Below are 23,702 nucleotides of genomic sequence, written 5' to 3' on the forward strand. Positions count from 1 at the left end.
CCCGAATATCCCTTTCAGACAGCTTCCCCTAACAGCATCCACAGTTAATCCTGTTGGATGTGGGTTATCCTTCTTGGTGGTATGCTGACATTACCCTGGATACCGTGGCTCTTGATACATCACAAAGACTTGCTGTCTTGGTCACAGATGCACCAGCAAGACGTGCACCAAAAATTTGTCCTCTTTTGAACTTTGGTATATCACCCTTAATGTTGTGTGCATTGCAATATTTTGAGCAAAACTGTTACTGTTACTCTTACCCTACTAATTGAACCTTCACACTCTTCATGCTCTTACTGGTGCAATAATGTGCAATTAATGAAGATTGGCCACCAGGCTGCTCTAATTTAGCCACGAAACCTTTAAACACTAAAATGACAGGTGTTTCAGTTTCATTGTCCAACCCCTGTATCCTATAATGGGTTATGCATTTTTATAAATATGTATAGCCATATTTGTAATGCCTTATAAATGCATTATAATATATTATGAATGTGGGAGTCTAATAGAGATGACGTTCATATTATTTTCACACAAACTGATTTACTTATTATTTATTCATAACTAAATGTTTTGTTTAAAAAACTTCAGGTGCACATTCTGCCTCCGTCTCATTTCTACACCACTGAGAGAAAAATGAGTTGCAGGTGCAGCGCAAAACATCCTGCTTCACATCCAAAGAAGTGTATCTAACACACGAGACCCCCTTCAGGCCCCCCGATTTCTCACAAATTCTCACAAATTTGCAGAAAGCTTTTACCTGCCTCTCCACCAGACACATTCTCACACTTCCCCACGTGACCCTGCATTAACGCAGGCTGTGACCCGCTCCTCAGCTCACTTCACCGCACACTACACAGAGTGGAAGAGGTTTTTTTTTCAGCTTTAAATATTTGCTCATGTCAGGCTTGCACCTCACGATCAGCCCCCGGGTCTCCTCTGCCCTGAAGCACTCTTTCACATTTCCGTGATGCGCGGTTGTGCTGAGCGCAGCTGTTTAAGAGGGATCAGATCATGAGTAATGTGTCTGCCTGAGAACATCGTAATTAATCAGCACACCTTTATATCTATCTATATTCCACTCCAGCTGACCCTATCGAGTGCAGCCTGATTATATGAATGAAAATCAAAAAGAGGCTTTTTGGCCACACCCTATAGTCCTAGTACATGTTGCAGAGATTACAGATCACTGTTTTTGCTTAGAAGCTCTTGGACCCATAGAATTGCCAGCGCTAATATAGTGCAAGTGCATCTTAAAACAACAACAAAAGATAACTTACTTTATTTCAGTAATTCATTTAAAAAGTAAAACTCATATATTATGTAGATGTATTACACAGAGAGCGATCATAGTTCTATAGCTGCTCTGTTTGTAGCTGCGCTGTTTGGCTTGTAAACGCTGCATGGTTACATGGAGTGCTTTGGTTACAGTGCATTACCGGCTGATAACGGCACTCATAGAACTCCTCTCAGCCAATCACGCTGCAGGGTCAGAACTACCTGTGATTTATTGTAAGCATTTATTTCTTTTATTGCTGATAATTATGGCTTACAGCCAATGAAAACCCCAAAATTTGAATATTATATAAGACCAATTGATACTCTTGGCAGCTTGGGCAGTGTGCCAGGTCCTGCTGGAAAATGAAATCCGCATCTCCACAAATGTGGTCAGCAGCATAAGACATAAAGTGCTGTAAAATCTATACCACAGTTCTATTGTCGCTGTTTTATGAAAGAATTAAAGAATAAAAGAGGACGAGAAAGTGTGATCTGTTTGGTTATAAACACACAAAAAAATTGAATATTACTGAAAATTTATTTCAGTAATTCAAAAATTGTTTGGTTATAAACACTCCGAGAGTTAAAACAGTTCCATTTGTAGCTGCGCTGTTTGTAGCTGTGCTGTTTGACTTGTAAGCGCTGCATCGTTGCTAGGTTACCTGTATGTGGCGGAGTAATACAGTAGATGGAGAGCTTCGGTTACAGTGCATTACCGGCTGATAATGGCACTCATAGAACGCCTCTCAGCCAATCACACTGCAGGGTTGGAACTAACTGTGATATATTGTAAGCATTTATTTCTTTTATTGTTAATGATTATGGCTTATAGCTAATAAAAACTCCAAAATATTATATAAGACCAATTGGTACTATTGGCAGTGTGGGCCAAGTCCTGCTGGAAAATGAAATCCACAAATGAATCTCCACAAAACTTGTCAGCAGAGGTAAACATAAATGCTGTAAGATTTTCTCCTACACACTGCAAAATGTAATGCTCTTTGCTATCTTACACCTCGCCAACAGTCTGTTTTCACTATACCACAGTTCTATTATCGATGTTTATTAAAATATTTTGAGTTGAAGAGGACGAGAACATACGATCTGTTTGGTTATAAACATAAAAAAATTGAAATATCACTAAAAAGCTTTATTTCATTAATTCAAAAATTAGAATAAAATTCTGATCCGTTTGGTTATAAACACTTTGCAAGTTAAAAAGTTCCATTGCTGCTCTGTTTGTAGCTGCGCTGTTTGGCTTGTAAGTGCTGCATCGTTGCTAGGTTACCTGTATGTGTTGGAGTAGTACATGGAGAGCTTGGGTTACAGTGCATTACTGGCTGATAACGGCACTCATAGAACTCCTCTCAGCCTCTCAATCACACTGCAGGGTTGGAACTAACTGTGATTTATTGTAAGCATTTATTTCTTTTATTGTTGATGATTATGGCTTACAGCCAATAAAAAAAAACAAAAATTAGAATGTTATATAAGACCAATTGGTACTTTTGGCAGTGTGGGCAGTGTGCCAAGTCCTGCTGGAAAATGAAAGCCGCATCTCCACAAATGTGGTCAGCATAGGGAAGCATAAAGTGCTCAGAGAGTTAAAACCATTTCATTGCTGCTCTGCTTGTAGCTGAACTGTTTGGCTTGTAAGCGCTGCACCGTTTCTAGTTTAACTGTATGTGGCGGAGTAATACATGGAGAGCTTCGGTTACAGTGCATTACCGGCTGATAATGGCACTCATAGAACGCCTCTTAGTCAATCAGACTGCAGGGTCGGAACTAACTAACTGTGGTATCATAAGCAATTAGTATCTACAGATCACATGGGTACTTACAGACAGGTGGCAGCTCGTACTCCACCTCCAGGACCACTCGCTCCCCCACGTTCTTCAACAAGCTAATGATCTCGTCATGACGGAACTTGGTCAGGTTGATGCCGTTCACAGACTTGATGTAGTCCCCCACGTTCAGCTGGTCGCTCCTGCAGAGACAGAGACAGAAGACGGATAAGATGGATAAGAATAATAAGGAAGAAAAAGAAAACAGCAGAAGAAAAGGATACGAATTGAGGGGAGGAGGAGGGAAGGTGTGAAAAGAGGAGAGAGACACAGACGATGTAGAGGTTGGGTGGGAAAACGGGCAGAGGACAGAAAGCAATATCAGGGGAGGGGGGAAAATGAAGAGCGAACGGGAAAAAAAGAGAGAAGGAAGAGGAAAAACAGAGAGATGAGGAGGAGATTGAGTCAGGTGGAGCACGGAGCTTTGATAGCTGCTCTGAGAAGATGAATAGAAGCCTTTGTTCGCGGGAAACATTCGCTGAAGAGGATGTCACAGCGTAGTCTTTCTCTCTTTTTCTCTCTCTATTTCGCTTGCTTGCTTGCTCATTCCCTCTCTCCTTCACACAGCACACACACACACACATATACTATATACACACACACTCTCACACACACACACATTTTTGAAAGCACTCCAATTTCCAGCAGAATGTTGAAAGATGCCGGTGAAAAAAAAACAAGTGTGATACAGAGCAGTCGTTTCCAGTGTTTCTGAGATCCGCAGTGCAAATGGCTAACGCTCCATGCTAACATAGCGTGACAATGCCGTTTCAAGTATTAACACCCCGTACAGCACCTCTCTTCAGCTCCAGGCCTGAAGAGCTGCAGTCTGGCACTGTTCAGTACTATTCCTGATCGAGTACAGCCACTAAACCTGCCAATTCACAGATTTCAAGTTGATGCAGGTGCGTTTCAGAAGGAAGTCACTATTTAGAACACTTAGACTAGTGCAGGCGGTCGTGTCAAAGCTTAGGATGATGTTTATCCTGACTGTTAGAGAGAGTTAACTAGACTAGAGCTTAGATTCTCTGCCCACTTTCCTCAGGCCGGGCTAAAAAAAAAAAGGTCTTACAGTGATGTAGACGTCTGTTTTTTAACGCTATTTTTATTTTATATAAAGCTATGGCATGAAAATCACAATATAGCAAAGTAACAAGTCAAACTGTGTTTAAAAAAAAAAGTTGCACAAATTACGCATTTGACTTGCAGCAGAGGTACGATATGAGTACTTTTTTGTACTCAAAGGTACATTACTCTTCATAATTCTACCCTCAATGGTACGATATTGGTCTTTACAGGGTCAGATTTGTTCCTTCTGAAGTACAAAGTGTTTTCTAACAGCTATAAGTACAAATTTGTACCATTTAAACAGCCAAAAGGTACATTCAGTATTCTGTATCACTGCACTAATAAACAATATATATTTTAATTGCACATTTTAAATAACTGGTCTATGCTTCTTCAGTGTTGCAATGTTAACTAACATCATTCTAAACAGATTTCTTAAATAACTCAAACAGCCAGAAAATGTTTTTAAACAGCTCAGTTTTATCGCTTTACTTACTCAACAAAAATGTGGGGTTTAAATTGGGCTTGGGCTCGGGCTCATAATGACAGTCAAGCTGGGTATTTTGGGCTCGATCTAAGCTCTAAACTACAGTAACTACAGGATAAGTACTTTGCTATTAGCAATTAGTAGTAAAACATTTTATTTGGATGATGCATTATTGATGCCGCATAGATGCTAACATCCAATTAACATTTAACTGAATATTAATTAAAAGTAACAGAACTCTTATTAGCAATGATTGTAACCCAAACCTAAAACATAAATCTTAAATTTAACCGTAAAATGTAAAATGTAAAACGTTAAGGTTAGGCGAAGGGTTCCTTTAGCTTTACGACTGTTGCTGTGGTCTGCACTGTTTGCGGTTTTGTGGGTGTTAGTGGTGTTTGTTAGCTGTGCTATGTTCTAACACTCACTATACTAAGCTGAGTTACTGTATGTACTCTTGAGAGGGCTATCCGGTTAGTGGTGTTAAAAGTCTTTTCTTTGTTTTCTTCAGGAGAGGAGTGAGCTTGACATATTTCAAAATATTTGAGTTTGAGTAATCTTTTATTTAAGAAATACAATTTTAATACTGACTTTTATGGCAAGTTAAGTTGTTTTCTTTATCTTGTAAAAGTGCTCTTTTAGAGATTTTGCTTCCCAAAAAAATGATTTCCTAAAAGCCTACTACAGTTGTTCACTGTAATTTATGCTTTAAAGCTGCACTAGGTAGGATTTCCTGGATTATTAAACTTTTTAAAGAAGTGAAATTACAGCTTGAAACTCACTGCAGCGCTGCAACTACCATCACATACTACTCTGCCTTTTATAGGTCAGTGAAGCATCCATCTTATTGTACTGTAGCATTATAAAGATGTGTATTTTAATTTGTTCTACTAGTGCATCTCAAAACAATGGAATATAATTGAAAGGTTCTTTTGTTTCAGTAATTCAGTTCAAAATATGAAAAGCATTTGATATATATATATATATATATATATATATATATATATATATATATATATATATATATATATACATATATAGATGTATTAAACACAGAGTGATCTATTTTAAGAATTTATTTATTTTATTGTTGTTGATGTTGATGGCATACAGCCAATGAAAACCCAAGAATCAGTGTCTCAGAAAATTTTAATATTATATAAGACCAGTTGGCACTTTTGGCAGTGTGAGCAGTGTGCCAAATCCTGCTGGAAAATGAAATCCGCATGTGTTATATTTTAAAAAACAGTCAGTGCAGTGTTTTCCTGGAAAATCTTACAGCACTTCATGATAACTTTTATAGAGATGTGGATTTCATTTTCCAGCAGGACTTGGCACACTGCCTACAATGCCAAAAGTACCAGTTTGTTTTATATAGAATTCAAATTTTCTGAGAGATTGATTTTTGGGTTTTCATTGGCTGTAAGCCCTAATAATCATCAACAATAAAAGAAACAAACTCTTAAAATAGATCACTCTGTGTTTAATACATCTATATAATATATGAGTTTAACATTTTAAAATAATTTACTAAAATGGAGTAACTTTTCAATGATTTTCTAATTTTTCTAATTCTTATTTTCTAATAAGTCTCTTTGCTGTGGTGAATAATGTCTACCACCACTCAATACCATATAGTATTTAATCCAATACTATACGAGTATGTGTTTATTTGCTGGGCTGGAGTGAAATGGAATGAGTGAGTGTGTGTGATTCAGCCTCTCAGCAAGTAAGAGCTGATGGTGTGTGTAAGTGTGTGTAAGTGTGTGTAATTGTGTGTAAGTGTGTGTGGGGAGGTGACCCCTGAGTGTGCTTTGAGCAGCCTGCACGCACACACACACGACCAACAGGGAGGAAAGAAAGGAGTCCGGCTTTACACTGCATTGATTTATAGAGTCTCTGCCCTGCAGCACACACACACACACACACACACAAACATAAGCATGCACAGATACTCCTGTGCTCCCCAAGAAGCAAACCCATAAAGTCCAATAAACAAACCACAAAACCCAGACCAAACCAGTACCAGAAGATACTTTAACGCAACATTAAATGTACATCATTTTATTATTATTTTATTATAGTATTATTTTATTATTACTAAGCCCAAACTGCACATATACTTCAGACAGGCTCACTATAGATAATGTCCAAAGTTATAAATGCTATTTAAGTTGGATACTAGAGCTAGGATGCTAATGTGGCTAACAAGTAATAAAAAGCTATGTACACCAATTAGCATGACATAAATTAAATAGCATTTGTGTATGCATGCCCACATACACACAAAACATAAGCATGCACAGACACTCAAACCCAATCATTTGCCCCTATTAGTTCAAACCAGAACAAGAAGAGACACATTAAAGCGATACTTTGAAACAATATCAAATGCACACTATTTTTACACAGTTTGCCTTTTGAGCTTCTTAAGTTGTGGATTGGAGCTAGTATGCTAATGTGGCTAACAAATACTGTAAAGCTATGTACACCAGTTAGCATGACACACATTTATTATACATTCAAACCCAATAATTTGCCCCTATTAGTCCAAACCAGAACAAGAAGAGACACATTAAAGCGATACTTTGAAACAATATCAAATGCACACTATTTTTACACAAGTTTGTCTTTTGAGCTTCTTAAGTTGTGGATTGGAGCTAGAATGCTAATGTGGCTAACAAATAATGGAAAGCTTTGTACACCAATTAGCACGACACAAATGAAATATAATTTATGTATGCATGCCCACATACACACACACACAAAACATAAACAAGTCCAAACCAGTACAGGAAGAGTCACAAGATAAAGCGGGACTTTGAAACAATATTAAACACCAATTAGCATGACACAAATTAGCATGCAAAGACACTCCAACCCAATAATTAGCCCATAGTAGTCAAAACCAGTATTAGAAGACTCACATTAAAGTGATACTTTGAAATGTATAATCTAAAGTTGTGGACTGGAGCTAGGATGCTAATGTGGCTAACAAGTAATAGAAAGCTATGTACTTTCTATTAGCATCAAACAAGTTTCTATAATAGTATCACAGTGATACTGTACTTTAATCCATGTAATTTTCATGCATGTATGTATGTATGTTATTTTTCACACAGTGCTAAATGGTGGGCATTAGCTTTCATTGCTTGTTAGCAACATTAGCCTGGATTACAGCACATGTAATGAGATGGGTAAGATAAAGAAGCCAAAGCTCACCTGGCCGCGATGCCGCCCTGCCGGAGGTTGGAGACGCGGGGTTTGCCGTCCTTGTCGATGCCGCCGGACACGGTCAGGCCCAGGGTGGTGCCCTCCTTCTTCATCAGCTCCACAATGCTGGAGCCCTTGAACTCGTCTGCGGGAGGAGGAGGGGAGGAGGGGTTAGAGCAGAAGCAGGACAGGCAGAGCGGCCAGCAGCAGTAGAGGCGGCCAGGAGCCGCCATACCGCTCCTGGCTGCCCTCTGAAGAGTCTGAGTCTTCCCCCTCTCTCTCTTTCTCTTTTTCTCTTACTCTCTTTCTCTCTCGCTCTCTCTCGCTCTCTCTCACATACACAATATCTCTCTCTCTCACAGCTCTGACCGGTAATTAGAGAAACACTCAAGAGAATTGAGGGAGAGTAACAGAAAGAGAGAGAGAGAGAGAGAGAGAGAGATGGAGAGGGGATTTCTGAGAATTCTAGAAAATGGAAAAAATAAGGTTAAAAACAGAACGAGAAGCAGAAGGATGGTTCTAAGAGCTGTACTGACTGTTCCGGCACAAAAAAAGAAAATAAAAGAAAATGAGAGGACGTCAGAAAGCATGGCTTTCTCTCTTTCAATTATTGCTGGTCAGGCAGACACGCCCCTCCCCAGCCTCTCTCCTTCATCGATGTGCTGTCATTCAATCCCTCCCTGAGATCATCAAAGCTACATTAAACTGGGAGGCCTCGTCCCCATCGCACAGACCCCCAGATCTCCAGTTGCTTCAGCTATTCCCTCACTCTGAGTCTCAATTATTTTTCTTTTTATACTATAATTCCCACTGTATATAACAAGTGTGTATAATAAGTGTGTAATTACACAGTAATAACCAACACAAAATCAAAACCGCAACTACTGGTGAATAGTATTGAATGCCTACAGTAGTACAGCTTCTGTACATAGCCTTGTTCCTGTATTTACCTTCTTGTTCCCCAGCCCCATACAGGTCTGACCAATATGCATTTTGATACATTTGGATTTTCCCTCTGTAACAACGAACCAAACCAAGTAGAAACCGCTCCAAATTAACAAAAAAACTTGTCAAGCTCAGACCTGAGCAAACGATCTTGATCTTCACGCAAAGCATAGTCTGTCACCACGCGATTAAACAAACAACAACAAAAGAAGAAGTATAGCTCAAGAGATATAGAAATCACCCTGGTGATTTCTATATCTACTGTAACTGTAGATTAAGCCTTATTTGTAAACACAAATACATGGACTAGAATGATAATCTGTTAAGAATTAAATACAATTCTTAAACACACACACAAGGTAACGGATTCTGGCAGGGGGACGCAGAGCTTTGAACAACACCTAGACAGGCAACTAGCTGAACTGACAACATTCTACAAACCAATCAGGCAGTGTTAGAAAGTTAAACAGGTGAGAGTCGATTTTCACGCTCAAAAGTGTAATTTTAACTTCCATTGGGTATTCTATTCTATTTTATAAAATGGTTGTTTGCCTAGTCAAGATGTTATAGGCTATAAGAGCAAGTTACCATATTCTGTACTGTAAATTGTGACAAAGTGTTGGTAATGCAAGATAAAAGTTCCCATGCGATGGAAAAAATACACTGGCTGAATATAAGCAGGGATGTTTTATCCTGTATTAGGAAGCAAAAACACAAGCTAACCTCCCGAATAATAATTTAACAATAAACGGTCATATCAATTGACTAATCTTCCTTTTTAACTTACTTTTTAACTCTTTTTAGACTTAGCGTAACAATTTAGGGAGTTAAACAAATACAAATGTGAGTAAAAAAGGAACTCTAAAGAGTGTGGAGCTATATAAACCCTGGGAAAGGGTTAAAATCTACTCTTTGGGACTGGATTCAACACTTTCAAGGCGTTTTGCTGTGTAGGGACGAGCAGTGCACGTACTGTAGGTGATGATGACAGAACGTAGCAAAGCTCTTTAGTGTGTTCACTAAACTGCACTGTGAATCCAACGCTAATCTGACCAAATGCATACAATACAACAAAGTTTCAGAGGTGAAAACACAGTAAACCAACTGTAAAGAGATCTATTTAATGGGCATTTTTTTATGTATTGGGGAGCATGTATAGTAAAGGTTTGCCTTTTCGATCAATACATCTCAAAATGCCTCAGGCAGTTGACCTAGAATGATAACTCACGCAATAATGTTGCATCATTTTTATGATACAGTGTGAAAAAATGATTTATTTAAATCCTCAATTCAGTAAATTAATAATAACTGGATACAAGTCTGAACACACTTGGGAACTTGATACCCATCACCACCCATCACTACTGACTCCAGGCAGGTGGGAGAAACTGAATAGATGAGTAAGTGGTAAAATCACAGTCTCTCTCACTGTGAATCTGCTGGTGAAAAGGTGCAGACAGAAGTGCTACAGTAAGGTGATAACATGACTAGAAGCAGATTTGCCTCAGATTACACTCCCTAGATTAACCACTCAAGTGATAATTGAGCACGGACACTTTTTACACTCTAGTCTCTCTAGAAACTGCTGGAGATCACTTTCACACTCACAGTTCACTCAGTTTTCCACACTCAGCTCAGCCCAACACTAGTAAACTGTTATAAGGTCACTCTGTGTAAACTTCAGACGAGGAGTTTAGAACAGTCTGACATTTATAACCTTGTTCTGCAGAGATTTCTTATTGCCCTCGAATCCATACGCACAACAACAATCACGCCCAGAAACACATCGATACGGAATTTCTCAGCCAATACAGAAATCAATAATTAACACAGCGCCGTGATCAATACGGATCCTGGCGGTGTAACGGATCGCAGATTATCTGTGATCCTTAAGAGTCGCCATCTGTGATTCGGTATGATTGTTACATGCAGAAAAATCTCCAAAGCTGAACCATAACAGGGTGGAACACTGCACATGTCACTAACGAAACAAACAGACTGCATCAAAATAAACATCACTAAAGAAACAAACTGACTAAATCAAAATATACGTCACTAACGCAAACAGACAAAAAAAAACATCACTAACGAAACAAAAACGCTGCGTTAAAATATACGCCACTAACAAAACAAACAGACTGCGTCAAAAAAAAGTCACTAACGAAACAAACAGACTGTGTTAAAAAAAAAACATCACTAACGAAACAAAAACACTGCGGTAAAATATACGCCACTAACGAAACAAACAGACTGCGTTAAAAAAAAAGTCACTAACGAAACAAACAGACTGTGTTAAAAAAAAAAAGTCACTAACGACACAAACAGACTGTGTTAAAAAAAAAAAGTCACTAACGACACAAACAGACTGTGTTAAAAAAAACGTCACTAACGAAACAAACAGACTGCATTTAAAAAAAAGGCACTAACGAAACAAAAACACTGCGGTAAAATATACGCCACTAACAAAACAAACAGACTGCGTTAAAAAAACATCACTAATGAAACAAAAACACTGCGGTAAAATATACGCCACTAACAAAACAAACAGACTGCGTTAAAAAAAAAAAAGTCACTAACGAAACAAACAGACTGTGTTAAAAAAAATGTCACTAACGAAACAAAAACACTGTGGTAAAATATATACGCCACTAACGAAACAAACAGACTGTGTTAAAAAAAAACGTCACTAATGAAACAAACAGACTGTGTCACCTCGTCACCTCGGCACATCAGTCACCTCGGCCGCAGTCTGATAGCTGGACTGATAGCTAAGCTAATGCTAAGCTAATGCTAAGCTAATGCTAAGCTAATGCTAAGCTAAAGCAAGCTACATTAACCTAACCACCGGCTAGCTAACAAACAACACCCAGCAAACAGGCAGAAATGCTCGCAAACACACAGCTTTTACATGAAGACAACTACGTGGAGCAGGAGAGGAGAGTTTCAGCGTTTTTTCAGGTCCTAACGTTTAGCAACCCCTAATCCTCAATGTTGATTTCAAGCTAATGTATGAACCAAACACCGCTTTGTAGTTGTACTTGTTGTGGAACTACTTTTTGGAGGAAGGCACAGTCCGTATTAAAGCATATTCATCATCAATTCTTTAAAGTGTCTTTTATTTTATTGATTCATATTGTAAAAAAACTGTTGTATAAAAACAATAGAACACAAAAGTATGTGTGAGACCCAAGAGACGCTTCAATTATTGGCCATGATTCCAGGGTTGAATCAGTAATAATACTCATATTTGTAGGTTTTTCAACTTAAATTAATTGCAAACACCAGTAGTAGCTGCAGTGATTCACTCGGGCGGTCTCTGCGGTTTGAGTCACATAAACAGATTTGCAGTGAATGAGGCCATATGGATCAGGGCGGGACAGGGATGTCAGAATGAGCCCCAGGGTGGACAGAGGTCAGCGGGTCTGTCGATTCCTGACCTGCCCTTGAACCAGGTCTGCAGCCTCAACGTGAAGGATGCTTCAGAATGCAGACACACGACACGCCCTGTTTATACTGATACTGAATACACTGAAGACCAAATTATACTTCTGTGGCAAATCTGCGGCGTAGCCTACCAGCACCCTATGCGTAGACGTGGACCCTACGCCATAGCCAGACATGATTTGGCCATTTGGCATCAGCAGCCAGAGTCTGAGAAAGCAGCAGCTGTGATTGGTCTGCAGAGCCCTGTGTTCCTGCCCACACAGTCCTGTCTTTAAACTGCAGAGTAACTTTAAGTATGCATGCAAAAGTATAAATGCACTCTGTTGCATAGCGCACTCATGTCGACTACAAATTAACTCGATGGAGTTTAAATACAAATTGGCCATAAGACATGAAAGATCATTGTAGCATCATTGTAGAAAATAACAAAATACCTAATATATACAAAAAAAATAAAAAATACTATGTGGCTACGAGTAGTCTATGATCCGAGGTTCTGGGTAATCCAGGGTAATGCTGCTTGGCATCAGCAGCCAGAGTCTGAGAAAGCAGCAGCTGTGATTGGACCACTATGCCCTGTGTTTCTGCCCACACAGTCCTGTCTTTAAGGTTTAAACTGCAGAGTAACTTTAATTATGCATGCAAAAGTATAAATGCACTCTGTTGCATAGCGTACTTATGTAGACTACACATTAATTGAAGACAGATTATGTATAAATTGGCCATACGACATGAAAAATCATTGTAGCATCAATGTAGAAAATAACCTACTAAAAATACCTACTAAAAAAATACTATGTGGCTCTGAGTAGTCTATGATCTGAGGTTCTGGGTAATCCTTGGGTAATGCTGCTTGGCATCAGCAGCCAGAGTCTGAGAAAGCAACAGCTGTGATTGTACCACTGAGCCCTGTGTTCCTGCCCACACAGTCCTGTCTTTGGGGTTTAAACTGCAGAGTGACGTAAAAATGCGGTGTACAAAGTACAAATGTACTCCGCTGCATAGACTACACATTAACTCAATAGAGATTAAGTATAAATTGTCCCTAAGACATGAAAGATCATTGTAGAGAATAACAAAATACCTAATATACTAAAAAGAATTACTATGTGCGTCCGAGTAGTCTATGATTCGAGGTTCTGGGTGATGCTTGGTGATGCTGCTTGGCATCAGCAGCCGGAGTCTGAGAAAGTGCAATTGGCATAGCTTTCTCTTAATGTTATAAAAAAAAAACACACAGACAGGCCTGTCTGTGTGTATGTGTCTGTGTGTGTGTTAGTAACAACAGATAATAAACATCTATCTCATCCAGAGTAGAAATGAGACTCCATATTTAAGTGAGTCCTCATTCAGTCGATCATGTGATCTTTCACATTTCAGACCAGTCTCTGGAAATGAATAGCAGAAAAAGTGTCTTCAGTTTGCACTGTGGCTTCATTTAATAAGTTTATTAAAAATAACTCTCCTCAGCCGAGGATCCTCCAGACAGTGAAATTACAGAGGAGCGGATTACAAATGTGACTGTCATCGAAGCTCGGTGCTTTGGTTTGCACAAATAACACATTTGTAGGGCTGTTTCAGAGGGTCTGTGACAGTATTAAATTAAGCCCACCATATGTGACACGCACCACCTTGACTATTAATGGAGAAAAATGCACTCTGCGAAAAAAATAAAGCGGCAGAATTAAATTGCAGCGAGCGACTCTCTCTCGCTTTTGCATGATGGAGCTTTTCTTCTAATCTGACTGCATGATAAGAGTCGCTCTTCTGCAAACCAAACCGCAGACACATTACATTACGCTAAACGGCTGCGGTATTAGAGTTCTACATGATAAAACTGCTCTTCTAATAGCGCTGGGTGATAAGATTGTTCTTCTGCAATATAAACCCTCTCCAAGGCAAACTTCACTATAAGTGATGTTACGTATAACGACTGCTGTATTGCTGTTTCAGCATTTAAACCATTTCCATGGCAAATTACACTCAACCAGGGCACCAATTACGGGGGGTTTGAAGGGATGGGGGGGTCTGACTCCCTTAGTTAAGACTTGAACTCTTCAAAAGGAGAAAAACAATAGTTTTAGAGAGGGGGTGCTTTTTTTTAAAACACATTACAAGGAATTTACAGTATCCATGTCTGGGAGAATCTTGTAATACGGCTTTTAAACACCCATAAAGTGGAACATAGCTTCGGATGTTAGCAACCTGTGCAATTCAGCTAATTTAAATTCCTTTTTTTGAGTGGGTTTGCTAGTTTTTATTAGTTTGTAAACATCATATCAGAGAGCTCAATCTGAGAAACACATGAACAAACTCAAAAACTCAATAAACTCTACAGGTTTACACATTTTCACCAAAATCAACTATGAGAGAGAGAAGGAGAGAGAGAGAGAGAGAGATTTATGTGTATGAGCTACTCACAGGTAAAGGTTCTCACAGCAGCTCCTCAGATGGATTTACAGCTGTGTGGTGTTTATTCCTCATACTGTATCTCCTGTTCCACTACAAAACATGTACTTGTATCTCCCTCGTGTTCATATTCTAATCCCATACAGAATTCTGCAGCTTCCTCTGGGTTTTTTGTTGTTATTTAGCGGCTAGCGCGAGCGCTATTAACAAGAAGTAACATTACGGACCGAAATCTGACCCCCCGCAGAATCCAGCTCCACTTCGCGAGCAGAATCGGCACAACACTGCCCGCTGTAAAACTGCTGTAGTGGAAACAGCGCTTATAAATAAATTAACATTTGTTCTATTAGTAATTTCAATTAGTTTTAGTTAGGTTTAGAAACACTCAATACAGTTTCAGTAAGTTACCTTTTTTTTCTTTCAATTATCATTTTTATTAGTTTCAGTTAACAAAAATGTTTTTTTTCACTTTTAGTTAGTGTTAATGACAATACTTGGTTACTTAGCTTTATTTTGATTATCATGCCTTTATAGCTTTATATAAAATAAAAATAGCATTACAAGACAACAGGCACCTATGTCTGGAATCGAGTAAGTTGGTGGGAAATCTTGGCCCGACCCAACCTGAGTTTGGGTCAGACCTCGGGTTAGGTTGGGTTCGGCCAGAGAATCTAAGCTCTAGGGTGATCTGGTGATTTGATATCTCAACACTGAGCGGCAGCAGACAGATACAGTGGAGTGAGGGGCGAGTTATTGCTCCATTATGATCACTGTAGGGTGATGGTCTCAGGACTGGGGGTGTCTGGCTGAAGATTCACTGGTGCTGGATTCAGTTCACTGAAGGTTTAGGCTGATATGCTGCTGGAGCCCCAGAGGCAGGCCCTCGGTGCTGGACTGAGATGAAACTGAGCTCCAGGCGCCGGTGGGACAGGTGTGCAGGATGATAAGTTAATTCTATTACTCCTTCCTTGGCCTGCCTTTTTCTATTTCTGCTCCCTTGATCCTTCTTCTCTCTCTCTCTCTCTCTCTCTATCCATCTCTCTCTCTCTCTCTCTCTTTTCATCGTTGTGCTCTGGATAATGCTGGATCGCCTGGCAGTGTTGCCAGGGTGACCAGAGAAGCATATTTCAGGGCACAAAGGTCTTTTTTTTTGTGTTGGGCATGAGAGATGACTGACAGAAGCAGAAAAAAGAGGAAAGATAGAGAGACAGACAGATAGATAGATACATAGATAGAAAAAAAAGTAAGCGTGAGAGAGCATGAGAGAAAGAGGAGGAGAAGAAATTAAGCGTATAATTAATAACCCTGTTTACGAGCAATTATGAAGGGTGTTGAACCCAGCAAATGACTTTGTTGATGTGTGGTGAAGAAAGTTACATCAAGTACAGCACAAAAATAAACATAAAGCAAGTGTCAGAGATGATGATAATGGTGAGCATACACTGTGAGAGTTTGGCCAATTTTGAGCAATTTTTTCACTCGTACGACTATTTTTGGGATCGGGCCGAGTTTCATCCTATCCGTATGGGATTAGTGTCTCAGGGGGACGTCTGTAAAAATATTTTTTACACTTCTACTCAGTGATAAAACTCTTGCATCCGGACTGCAATTAAAAAACAGGAGAAATAGTGAGTTTTGAGGGTTTTTTTTATCGGTCACATGACATAGCGGCGTTCAGTAGCTCCTCCATTTCCACTCACTGTTGTGTTTTAACATGGATCTCCGTGGAAACACGCACTCAAAGTGTAATTATGGTGCGTGGCAGTATACAATTTCGTATACAATATATCGTGACACAGCAATATCGTGATATTAAAAATCCATATTGTGATAACAGGGATGTTCTGTCTTCAAAAAAGTAGTCCATTATTTACTGTGAAGCTTTAAGTGTATTTATTGTATAATTGTTTTAGTTTGCAGTTTATATGCATAAAAATATATTCTGCAATATATTTTGCTGCATTATATTATTTTATGCTATATTATTTATTTTGCCACATTATGATTATTCTGTTATACTACTATACTATATTCCTGAAATTAGTTAATAATTTTTCTGTTTTCCTATATCGCCAAGTATATCGTTATCGCAAAAATACTCTAAAATATCGTGATATTATTTTAGAGCCAAATCGCCCACCCCTACGTGGCAGTGGACAACAGAACAGGATAAAACAGAAAATGACCCCAGGACCCCCTAAAAAAAACTAATCCCGTCTAGATAGGGCTTAATTGTTTATTTTGTCTTCTTTTATTTGTGATCAGTGCACACTGACTCCCATGAAGCAGCTCAGAGGTTAAACTGGACCATAGTAGCTTAGCTTTGGTTTTCTCAGTAGGTGATGAGTGTAGACTGGGGGAGGCTAAGATATGCTGGTTGGGAGCTTCAAAGCACTTAGGCAGTGTCCACATAAATCCGAATACTTTTTAAAACTGAGGGTTTTGTCTCCATTTTGGCCTTTCATCCATATGAAAAAAAAGAGTTTTTGGTCAATGTGAATGGAGCTTTTAAAAAAAAATAAACCTTTTAAGATGGTGATTTAAAAAAAAAAACTCTGCTACCAACTAAGCCTTGTGAAAGGGTAAAACAAAGCTTTCTGAAAACGCAGATATCTGCACATTTTTGCTTGCGTCTGCATTTTTGTTTAAGCTTTTTGTTCACTGCATCCCAGAAACCCTGTTTTATCCAGAAGATTCCTTGAATAAACTAGCAGTAAAGTGTCACACCTTACAATGCCTCTACAGGCTTATCCACCTTCACAAACTCCAACTCCCAGAATGCACCTCTCAGTCATGTGTCTCAGCCAGCCAATCAGCACCTTTTTGATTGTTAGATCAGCCTCACCTGTGTTCTGATTAGTTTCTGGTGTTTTTCTGTGTATATATACCACTCGGTTTGTCCAGTTTTTTTTTTTTTTAGATGCATACAGAGCATTATTTCTTTGTTTGTATATTTCCGTGTTTGACCTATATTTTTGTTTTTTTCTTGCCCTTTTGGTTAGTTCTCTTGGATGTTTTTAAATCTGGTTTTGACCCTTATTTCTCGTTTGTTGTTTATCCTTTTTGGATTGTGATTTGGCTCTAAAGTTTTGTTTTGTTGTCAGTCTTGTTTATGGTTTGTGCTGTTGCTTGTGCTTAGATTAAGTTTGTTGGTTTAGCTCTGATTATTAAAGCTACTCCTAATTTTTACTGCAATCATCTCACTCCTCATTGTGGCGTCACACCAAGCTATTTTTGGACTGGGACTCATTTTTTGCTTTAAATATCACACCAACAAGATAACATTACACACAAATATCAGCAGCAGCTTGTAAAAGTTAAATGCCACTAAATATCTCTATCTTGTTTTTACTGTGTCTCATTTTGCTAGTTTGCTTTACGAGCAACCTGAGATCCTAAGAAGCAGCCAGACAAGCGCTACCGAAAAAAAAAAAAAAACGATAAAAGAGCTGATAAAAATATTATTATTATTACTGTCATCACTGCTATTGTCACTTCTTTCTCATAACTCAATGTTTTAATAGAGACGCCAGACAGCGCCTGTTTGTGATGCCAGTCAAACGCTATCAGGTCTTCACAGGCTTTGTGTGAAATATAAATATCCCAAACGCCCGAAAGACGAGAGGAAAAGAAGGCGAGCGGGGAGGAAGAAGAGGAAGTCAGAGTTCTTACACAATTCACATATCAGCACTTCAAAGGGCCGCAGCTTCCTCTCCCGCAACTCATCAAATTAATAACTCAAAGTGACAATTTTCCATCAGAGTCTGAAAGTTCAGATATTTGCATTTAATAATTAATTGTCATTCCGCTGATGCTCAGTCAAGTACTGGCTGGATGCTATTAAATTGAATCTCACAGCTCCCATTCTACTCCTCTAGTCAATTTCTACAGCCTTTTCTTCATTCGCTGAGAATAGAGGAGGGGGGGGGGGGGGGGGGGGCTTTGATTGCAGTTCTATCTGCCGCTGTTAATGTGCTAATTTTAGAGTTATGAATAAGAACAGCAGCATCACTGAAAGAACAGAGAGAGTTACAGAGTCAGAGTGGACAGAACGGAGCTGTACATTCGCAGTGGCAACACACTGGAATCCTAATTTTACCATTAATTACTTTCTAATCGTTCTCTAATTCTTATTGGGTGACTTCGAATTGAATTGGCAGGTTGGAAAAATGCCCTGTATTTGTATGTATGCGCTGACTGGACTGCTGAATTAGTGGATTTGTAATTAGTCTGACCTCAGTTTGTCATAAAAACACACACGCCCAGACACACACACATAAATTACAGAGTACCGAGTACGTAACTATACGCCTTCATTCTTCTACCAAATCTATCCAGCACAAATTAGCAATTAAAAGAATGAAAAAAGGGGGAGACCATTATGATCAGAAGATTGCTGGTTCAAATCCTGTTTATGGAGCTTGCCATCAGCTACATGAGAGAGCCCCCTGAGAGAGCACAACTGCCCACAATTGGAGAGGGTGCTCTCTCCCCACCTCACTCCAAAAGGGTGATGTCGCTCAGTACAAAGAATCTGTGAGCTGATATATATGAACGAGTTGCTGGGCTTTGCTCCACAAGTTAGCAATTAAAAGAATGGAAAAAGTGTGGGCTCGGACTAAACCGAGACCATTATGATCAGAAGACTGCCAGTTCGAATCCTGTTCATGTAGCTTGCCATCAGCTACATGAGAGAGCCCCCTGAGAGAGCACAACTGGCCACAATTGGAGATGGTGATCTCCCCCCACATCACTCAATGCAATGGCTGATTAATGGCTGATTAACTCACATGTATGAGAGGAGGCATGTTCTAGTTTTTACCCTCCTGGTATTGGGGCATCACTAGTGATATGGGGACTCCTAATCAAGGGGTTGGGTAATTGGCCGTGTAAACTGGGTAGAAAATAGGATAACAATTAGAAATAAAATAAAAAAAGAATGAAAAGGGAAGAATTGGAATCTACAGACTGCAATACCTCCAACAGCTCAGCAGCTCAGCAGCATGAAGCACAATCTAAAATTCCCAGGTTCCTCCAGGGAACTGGTAACCAACACGAAAACTCCAGCAGCAGCAGAAAGGCTTCCAGACTGAAAGGTCAACAAGATTGATTGAGGCATTCCTGACCTCCAGAGTTGACCTCAGCAATCATATCACCACCAATACCACCCCCACCACCACCACCACAGCTTTCATTCAGACTGAAAAACAAACCAACCGTGTGCACTGCGCTCACCAGCCTCTCACAATACGATGTGCAATCACTCATGCTTTCACAATCAATCACGGTATATGATTAGAAAGCCGTTCCAATATAGGTGCGATAGCTTTCTGAAACATTCAATACCAGTTTTTCCTTTTTTTCTACACTGTAAATTAATATTTAAGTCATAATTCAGATAATACTTTATATATTTTATTGTATTTGTATTTGTTTGTATTTGTTTACAAATACAAATTGCAATACACATTTTTTGATATTTGTATTTTTATAAGTTTTGTTTTATCTTATCCTTCCTAGTTACTCTTGTGTACTGTGTATACCCGCTGCTGGATTACTGAAATAATGTAACATTTTTATTTTTTGGAGATACACTAGAAATTGGAAGATGGGAAAAAATCCAAATAAAAATATTGTCTTTTCGAGCATTTATTTGCATAAAATAAGAAATGGCTGAAATTACAAAAAAACATCCTTAAATAATGCAACGTTTTAAGAGTCCAGAAATCAATATTTGGTGGAATAACCCTGGTGGTTTTTAATCACAGTTTTCACGCATCTTGGCATCATGTTCTCCTCCACCAGTCTTACACACTGCTTTTGGATAACTTTATGCTGCTTTACTCCTGGTGCAAAAATTCAAGCAGTTCAGTTTGGTTTGAAGGCTTGTGATCATCCATCTTCCTCTTGATTATATTCCAGAGGTTTTTTTTAATTCGGTAAAAACAAAGAAATTCAAAAGTGGTCTCTTGGTTTTATTTATTTATTTATTTATTTTTTCCCAGAGCTGTATATCTATGGTAAATCCTGCAGCAAACCAACACAACATCTGATTTTGCTTCCTCTTGTAATCAACGCTGCCAGTGACTAATCATGCCATCACTGTAGCTGTACTCACACTCACACTGGTACTCGTTTGCTTAAAAGCGCTCTTGCGCAGATTTAAACGCTGGATTAATCACCTCCTTTCAGCACTAGCCCTGTATGAAGATTTCAGCCCTGACGTCAGTATCTAGCCTCCTTTACTACAGGGAGCAAAGGCTATTTTTTTAGCAGAGGGCGGCTGCTAACTCGTGTACAGCCGGCTGGAAGAGAAAGTTCCAGCAAGTGGTTCCTCATTTATCATGAAAGTTTCAGGCAGGCAGGCAGGCAGGCAGGCGTACGGGGCTGTGAAGCGCTGTGTTGCATACGCAGCACCGCTCACCACTCACCCACCACTGACAGCCCACAGCCCCTGGAGGAGTCCTCCAATCAGTCCTCCGCACAAGGACGTTTCAATTCAAAACCCAGTCAAGACGTCCCCGGATACACCGCCCCCAGAGTCTCCACAAAAGAGCTTTACAAACCACTGCAAATAATAACGGGCCTGCAGAGCAAACCACGGCTTCAGTGCTTCCAAAAACAGCTCCACGCTCTCTGTAGATATTCTTACTGCTGAAAACGATTTTAGTACAGCACTGGAAAAAAAAATTAACATCTATTGATCAGTGGCACTGCTATACTCTTGAATATATAAGACCTATATGGATGTATAAAGACTTTATAAAGTTAATTTAAAAGCAGTTTGACCAGTGGTAGGATGGTCCCCCCTTAAATGGGAGTCTTGGTCATGTTTCTGTAAAGCTGCTTTGTGACAACACCAGTTGTAAAAAGTGCTATACAAATAAATTTGATTTGATTTAATTAGATTTGATATTTAACACTGGACTGGGTGATACACCTCCTCAGAGTCCTCAGTCAGTCTAAGTTGTAGTATAGCTGTAAAGGAAAATAATAAAGTAATATAAAATATTGATATTAGGAATTATTAGGGATTATGTTTTGGCTAAAACCAAATATTGCAGGTTTCTGCAGGTTTTTATTACACCTGGCACTTCTTTAGGCATTGCAAACAGGCTAAATGTTAGTGTGTTTTGGTTTTAAAGAAAAAATAAATAAATATATATATATATATATATATATATAAATTTACTACAATTTAAACTGATGTATTAAACACAAACCAAACTTTTGTAACATGCCTGAAAACAAAGCAACAAAGCATGATATACTGTATTTACCTCAGCAGTGCAATGTTAGAGGAAACACTAAAATATGAATAAGATATCCATTTTTTTTTACTCATTTCATTTTACACATATTTGGCTGAATATATCACTTTTTGGTTCTGGAAAAAAGAGACCACTTAAACTTTTTGAGTTTCTTTGATTTTACCAAATTAAAAACCTCTGAAATATAATCAAGAGGAAGATGGATGATCACAAACCATCAAACCACCAAACTGAACTGCTTGAATTTTTGCACCAGGAGTAAAGCAGCATAAAGTTATCCAAAAGCAGTGTGTAAGACTGGTGGAGGAGAACATGATGCCAAGATGCATAAAAACTGTGATTAAAAAACAGGTTTATTCCACCAAATATTGATTTCTAAACTTTTAAAAAAAATATTAATATGAACTTTAGAAATTCTCTTTGCATTATTTGAGGACTGAAAGCTCTGCATCTTTTTTTGGTTATTTCAGCCATTTCTCATTTTCTGCACATAAATGCTCTAAATGACAATATGTTTATTTGGAATTTGGGAGAAATGTTGTCTTTGGTTTACTCAAACATAAACCTATAAATAGCAAAATTAGAGAAACTTGTTTAAAACTATTCAAAGTACAAAAACTGTATCAGAATTTTTTTAATGTGTGTATCATTTAAACCCTAGGCAACCAGCCAGGGGATTCCAATTCCAGCCCTGGAGACGCTGTGTTATGCACATGCTTGCACTTCTATCCCTCACCCAGCACACCTGAATCAACTCATTATCTAATTAACCAGCCGCAGACACGCTGATTCAGCAGAGCACGGGCTTCCCCTGTAATAATCAGTAATACCAATATAGAAATTAAGCATTCATCACTGCTGTGAATTAACGATGATATCTCCTGAATCTGGCAGTTGGAGCACAGCCACATCCAGATCCAGCTTCAGTCCAGTTCCAGCCTGAAATAGAACTGCTGCACAGACACTTCACACACCCAGCTCCACCTGGGTCTGCCACTTGTGGCCCAGAAACCTTTACTGTGGATTCCACAGCTGAGACAGATCTGGCCCACAGTTACACTGTAGCAACTGCTACATCCCACCCATAAGAGCCACGATCATCTGCTTTCTGGATGATAGCTGACATATGGAGCACTACATCACGAGGATCCTCAATAGAGAGGATTTATAAAGGGCATCCACAGTATTTAATAAGATAAAGCATCACAGAAACATGATACTGATTTATTACAGCCTGGTTTTACTATATTTTCCCCATTTTTTACATTCACTTTAAGCAATTCAAAAAACTACTATGTCACATGTCCATGTAAAAAGCCAATGAGGATTGTGTAGTGTTTTTTTATATATATATATATATATGTTTACCACTCAAGTCAGACTTAATGTATGCACTTAGTCACTTATATTAATCTGATTTTTATATTATATTAGTCTGGATTGAGCATCATGACAAATATATCAACCATATAAGGATTGACACATAATTGATTTTATTGCAAGTTTATTTTTAGAGAATTTACCATCAAGTCTTTCTTCTACAATGACGTAAATGTTATTTTAACTTTATTTTTCAGATTATAAGGCGCCTCATCAATAAAGGTCTATTTTCTGGTCTATTTTCATACATAAGGCGCACTGACTGGATTATAAGGCGTGTTTTAAGCGACACTAGTAAGGAACAAACAAAAAGTGTTGCCATGGTTCCATTCTAACTCAGCAGGTAAAGCTAAGCTAATTTAA

At 38.8% G+C, this 23,702-nt stretch overlaps 1 protein-coding gene across 17 annotated transcripts in view; it reads right to left on the reverse strand.

Annotated features, from left to right (window-relative positions):
• Positions 1 to 23,702, reverse strand: part of grip1 (glutamate receptor interacting protein 1) — a 554,262-nt gene that overhangs the window by 149,525 nt on the left and 381,035 nt on the right. For all 17 annotated transcript variants that reach the window (XM_049473333.1, XM_049473330.1, XM_049473334.1 and 14 more), the window contains exons 3-4: positions 7,900 to 8,035; positions 3,120 to 3,265 (exon numbers count right to left, since the gene is read on the reverse strand). In XM_049473333.1, coding sequence (XP_049329290.1) covers positions 3,120 to 3,265; positions 7,900 to 8,035 — 282 coding nt within the window. The remainder of the gene's footprint in view (positions 1 to 3,119; positions 3,266 to 7,899; positions 8,036 to 23,702) is intronic.

The sequence above is a fragment of the Astyanax mexicanus genome, chromosome 2 (assembly GCF_023375975.1).
Source record: "Astyanax mexicanus isolate ESR-SI-001 chromosome 2, AstMex3_surface, whole genome shotgun sequence".
Taxonomy (NCBI): Eukaryota; Metazoa; Chordata; class Actinopteri; order Characiformes; family Acestrorhamphidae; genus Astyanax; species Astyanax mexicanus.